The following is a 6,250-nucleotide window of genomic DNA, read 5'->3' on the forward strand; positions in this document are numbered from 1 at the left end:
TATGTGTATATTTATTTAGTGAGTTCTGATAAGGTATACAGAGAGAGTTTTTCTCACAGAATTTTCAGATAAGAACAGTAGGTACCACTGAATCATTTGTGATTGACAAGATAGTTCTATTCCTGAGAAAAAGATAATTTGGATCCAGTGAATTAATGAAAAGCATCAATCCATGAATTTGTATATAAACATATAAGTAGAACAACATGGTTTACTTTCATTTGTTAAAGTGTATTTCCTCTACAGATTCGAACAAAATTAAGAAATTATAAAATGGTACAATTTAAAATCATTGCCAAAATAGAATTTCTCACCAAAGGACATCAACAATACTTTACTTTTTTGTTGTTTCATTATTAACAAATACATCAGGAGTCAATGTGAGTTTTAACACATGAAAAGAGCCTTCAGATCAATGTGAACAACAGTAAAATGGAATATGTTGTCATCTTTAGTTCCAGATTGGAATGCAATACTCCACATGTTACATGGTGATCAGTTAAACATATTCTGTACTTTTAGCATTATTTACAAATTTTTCCTGGAACTTCCTAGTTGACTGATCAGCCTCTTCATGGAAACTTTCATCTCTTTGATCCTGAATGTATATACAGAAGGATTTAGGACAGGGGTAATAACAAAATTGAAAACAGAGAAGAATTTATCCACTGGTATTTTGGGAAATGGCCACACATAGAAAAAGATACATGGACCAAAAAATAAGACAACCACAGTGATGTGAGCTGACAAAGTAGAGAAAGCCCTGGACAAAACATTTGAACAGTGCTTCTGAACAGTGACCAAGATATGTGTGTAGGAGATGATCGGTAGGAATAAGGTGCCAATGGAAATGAAACCACTGTTACCAGTGACCATGAACTCGAGCTTATAGTCTGCACAGGCCAATCTTATAAAGCAAGAAAGATCACAATAAAAACTGTCGATTTCATTAGGGCCACAGAAAGGCAAGTTTACCACAAAAGCTAACTGGGCCACTGAGTATATAAGGCCAATGACCCAAGAGCCAAGTATAAGAAAAATACACAATCTTGAATTCATAATGGTCACATAGTGAAGAGGTGTACATATGGCAACATATCTGTCAAATGCCATGGAAATTAACAGCACCATCTCACTTCCTCCAAAGACGTGAATGAAGCATATCTGGGTGATACAACCCTGGAATGATATGGTTTTGTGTTCAAAAAAAAGGTCATAAATCATCTTAGGAACACAAACAGAAGAAAGACACAGGTCAATGAAAGAGAGGTTAGACAAGAGAAGATACATGGGAGAATGTAAGTGAGGATCAAAAATGACTGTGAACATAATGAGGAAGTTTCCCAGCACAATGGTCACATAGAACACAAAGGAGAATATCAGGAGGAAAAGTTGCATGGCCCATGACCTGGAAATTCCCAAGAACACAAATTCATATGCCACCGAATAATTCTCTTCATTCATTGCCCTGAATATGATGTTACCTAAAGAGAAAGAATTGTGATAGAGTGTTTCTCCTTAAATTTTAGTATTGAAAGAAAGATCTTCTTGGTGGTTCAGGGTTCTTTTAAATATCTCAGTCATTTAAAGCTTGGAAGAGATATATTTTACATACGCTGGAGGAAAAAATTATTTGAGTGAATTCTGTATTTAGACATGAATGCATTCCAAAAGAAGTTTTGCAATCACCTTGCCCTTGACACCTTAGAAGAGACTTTATCTTACAGTCATTTAACACAAGTTCTTATAGATTACTACCTTGTCACTGCATGAAACAGTTCTTTGTCCTGCACGTGATGCGAAGTTGCTTCCTTCTTTTTTGCTGTTCATCATTTGTTCTATTGAATCGAATTGTTCATGACTCCATGGACTTTTCCATGGGGTTTGTATGGCAAAGATGCTGAAGTAGCTTGCCATTTGCTTCGCCAGTGATCCCCGTTTTGCAAGTTAACAAAAGAGTCAAATAGAGTTTAAATGACTTACCCAGGGCCACAGAGCTAGTGTCTGAAGCCAGATTTTAACTCATATCTTCCTGATTCCACACACGGAACTCTATCCAATGCACAACTTAATTTTCTTCCTAGCTCTCCATTTTCACCACTTAGTCACATTCTCTGGCCTAATACGCAAAACTAACTAGATGAGGGAACCACAAAGGGCGGGTATTCCAGCTGAGGAGTAAAGCTACGCTGCATCATCAGGGGAACTAAGAAGGGATCCTGATGGGAAAACACCACTTATGATGACATTGTTTGGCCTTGACATAACCATGAAGACATTAGGAAAAAGGTACCAATTCCCAGGATGCAATAGGAAAGCAGGTTCAGGCATGCATCTTCAATGGTGGTGACTAGCTAACACTACAACTGCAAGTAAGCAGGCAAATGCTTTGGAAAGGAATACAGTTGAAATACAGCTGAATATATTTGTGAAGCAAACACACCTAAAAACTTTGAAACAACACAGGAAATGAAGCTTCAATAATGTTAAAATGACTAAGAAAGCTATCAAATCATGCCTAAAGATAGAGGAAGTTCCCAAAAAGGAATTTCCCTGTGAAACATATATCACCTTAGATATTCTTCTGTCCTTTTAAAAACAACCTTACAGAATCACACTCTCAGAAATACGTCCGAATCAATAGTCCATAATATCCCCTTACTAGGCAAACCACAACTGCAGTCAAGAATGTTTGCACTTTTTTCCCAAGATACTGTGCAGAGCATCAACTTGAAAACTGGGACCTTTGAATATTTATCATTTTGTGCATATCCTGCTTTTCTAAATATGTTGTAATATCTTTGTGGTCAAGGTCATGCCAATTTCATTCTCATTCATTTCAACCTTTATCACTTTGAGATGATTGCAGTAAATGTTTATTAAGAAGAATGGGCAATATTTTCATAAATCACTTGACACAATGAAAAAACATGGAAAGTGGAAAGTGATGGGAAAGTGAGAAAGTGATAGGAAGCTAAGGAAAGAAAATTAGGGAAAAGGATTTAGATCAAATAAAGGAGAGAAGAGGTTTTATGACAAAAAGAGAATATTTGTAATGTGTTAATCATAGTGGCTGGCACATAGTAAGCACTTCAGTGCTTATTTCTTTCCTTTTGAATTTATTAGTCAAAACTAAAACATAGGATATAGGACTCTGCCAAAACTGAAAATTTTATAAGAGGAAATTTATTTTTATTCCTCATGGCTGACTCTACCACAGCTTATGTCCACATAATGAGGTGCAAGTAAAGCGCCATATTGGTTGGCAATTCAAGATAGTCATCAGAAGGGACTCAGTGTCAAAATAGAACACTGGTAAGGACATTTAACTTACCCAGGACAATGAGCTGAATAAATTGCTCATGTGCTGCCCAACGCACAGTGATTACAATAGGATATCTAGCCGTCATTTATGCTGTGCAGAATTTTCTACCTGAAACGACCCCCCTAGTAACAGGTCTGGCTGTATCAGTGAGGGTCTGGGAAAGTTAGTATTAAACGAAATGTGACAGAATTTCAAGTCTGATGGAGCCTAGGCAACCTCCCAGTTCAACCCACACCAACACAAGAATCTGTCAACATTCCCACGAGTTTTCATGCAGCCACCAGTATAGATGTAGACTCCATTGTTTTCTAGTGCATCACATTCCACGTTGGGACAGCTTTATTAGGACTGTCAACAAGTTTAACCCACTTGTCTTAGTGCTAACATCTGAGACTGTTTCTATACATGACAGCTCAAGAAATATTTGAAGACTTCCATCAAGTCTTTTTTTTCCTTCAGGCTAGAATTTCTCTCTACCTTAAACTGACCTTAACATATAATCATTTTTAAAACTGTATACACCTTGGGTGCCTTCTGCTGAATGATAATCATCAAAATCCATGCCAGAATATGACACTCAAAATTGAATGTTATATTTCAGATTTAATCTTGCTGGGTAAAAGGATCATTACCACTCTCATCCAGGACCCTATGTCTCTCTTAACTAAAAGGACTAGGTCTTTCTTAATACTGATACACAATTTACTCATAAAGAAGTAAAACTGTGATTTTTTTTCCCAAAGAATTTGTTGTCTAGCCACAACTTTTCCCTGCTTCCTCAATTCTTATCCCTTACAGTCACATTTTAACTCCAAATATAAGACTTAATATGCATCCCTATTTAGGTGTATTTTATTAAACCATCATTTTAGCCAATTGAGACCTTTTTAGAATAAGTATAACACAACTCTCACTCCTAATGTGTGTTCTGCAAATTTGATAACTCTTGCAGAATGCTTCAACAAAAGATCTCTCCCAGAGCCAGAGTTCAGAAAAATGAGTTTGAATTACACCTCTTTCTAATCAAGAGTTTTCCAGGGCATTTTTACCTTTATTATGTTTTCCTTTCAAACATGCATCGTTTAATTATTCATGAATTGTGGTTTACTTGCTCTCTTAAGTTTCTATTTGCCATTGTCACATAAGTTTCTACCTCGGTCTTTATCTCAGTGACAACTGTTCCTCTCTGTAAATCATTTTACCTCAGACTATGTCTACACATAGAAATGTATGTTATCTGTTTCAATTAAACTGAACAATACATGAGACATAGTGTGACTACTAAATAGTGATTTTACTTAACTGTCTTGTCTCTTAGGTGATGAAAATATTCTATAAGCATAGTCATAATATCTAATCCTACAAATACTTAACCATTCTCCATCTGGTAATAATGGCTCTCCAGTCAGGTATTGACACCACTGTCTTCACAGTTAACTTTCACATAAAATACATGTACATACTTTTCTCTGAAGCCTCTACTCCCAAAAATGAAATCCTAAGATCTGTCCACCTTCTTTCCCACTAGTTGATAATGATCCTTAGCAATTTACATTCCATTATATTATTACCAAACTCAATTTGCATGTCAGTAGTTCAATGATTCACAGTCTAGAACAATTTAAATACAAGTGCCCCTTTTTTTCCTCATGCCACAGAGAAATCTAATGGATTTCAAGCTCCAGGTAAAATCAAATTTGTCTCCAGTCCAGAATGAATGCTATTCATACCCCCATTCCAAAGCTATCAGAAAAGCATAGTCAAACTGAATTCTTTTAGGTTATGGGAGTTAGGTGGAGGTTGCAGATTAACTCAGTTCAAGGCTGTCTGTAAGTTGTATATGGCTAAAAATAAGTAGATTCTAGTTTAAATAAAACCTAGGAAAAGAACTCAGGTTCTATCTTCAACTTCCCTTGCATGGTGGTTGAAAGAGCAAAACCAATCCACAAGCCTTACTGTCCTCTAAATCTTCAAGGGCAGCCTGGTTTACAGGAGGACATTCTAGGTTATAGATCTGGTAACCCACAATCATCATTGTCTCTGCCAAAGTGATCCTGAGAGCACATGAACCTGTCTAAACTTTTCTGAAAGCAAAGGGTACATTCTAATCATGCATTTGGTGTCACTGAGCCAAATAGAGGATTCTGGCATAGACCTCTCTAACCCTTCAGGGAAAGAAATTATGCTGTAGTTTATTGCCATCAAATTAATTTTAAATTCATCTCTCCTACATACCTATTTGAAAGTAGAAAAGAGTACAGCAATGACTTCACAGATTTCTGATGCATTTTTAAAGATATGAGTAGAGTCTAAAAGGATTGGAAGAGGCTAAAAGGATAAAGTACAACTCCCACACTGACATCAGGGATCAGTGACCAACTCATGCATCCTTGGGCTCAATATGGCCACCATGGGAATTCTCTCTCTAAGAAAATTTATATTTTCCCAGAACTACTAAAATAAACTTTCAAAGTTTTGACCTGTTCTAGCCAGGTGCCCTAGGAGATCACTAATAAAAAAAGAGAACCTCCTTGTGACCAAAATGTTTATAGAAGGATGTTTTGTGACAGCAAAAAAAAAAAAATTGGAAACAATGAATTTGAGAATGACTACATGAATAGTGGTATGTGAATATAATGTCATATGGCTGTACTCTAAGAAATTATATGATAAATACAGAGAAGAGTGAAAAGACAAGAACTGATGTTGAGTGAAGGTAAACAGAAGCAAGAAATTCATATTCACAATAAATAAAGCAATTCAAATGGAAAATTGACAAAATAATAGAAAGTGAAAGTTGCAACACTACAAAGGAAAACAATAGTCTCAAAGGACAGACATAAAAAGACATTCCACTCCTTTACAGATGGGGTGGTCCCAGGAATATCACATCCATTTTCAGAAAAAAAAAATTTATATAGATCA

At 36.0% G+C, this 6,250-nt stretch overlaps 1 protein-coding gene across 1 annotated transcript; it reads right to left on the reverse strand.

The window, feature by feature from the left end:
* Positions 1 to 528: 528 nt before the first annotated feature.
* Positions 529 to 1,503, reverse strand: LOC140514355 (olfactory receptor 4F6-like). The gene has a single exon (XM_072624576.1). The coding sequence runs from the start codon at positions 1,462 to 1,464 to the stop codon at positions 529 to 531; it is 936 nt and encodes a 311-aa protein (XP_072480677.1). The 5' UTR covers positions 1,465 to 1,503.
* Between the last annotated feature and the right edge of the window lie 4,747 nt (positions 1,504 to 6,250).

This window comes from Notamacropus eugenii, chromosome 7 (assembly GCF_028372415.1).
Source record: "Notamacropus eugenii isolate mMacEug1 chromosome 7, mMacEug1.pri_v2, whole genome shotgun sequence".
Classification (NCBI taxonomy): Eukaryota; Metazoa; Chordata; class Mammalia; order Diprotodontia; family Macropodidae; genus Notamacropus; species Notamacropus eugenii.

Bases quoted from the DNA above. Each gene is read 5' to 3' on its own strand.
- LOC140514355 (XM_072624576.1), bottom strand. From the start codon at position 1,464: ATGAATGAAGAGAATTATTCGGTGGCATATGAATTTGTGTTCTTGGGA.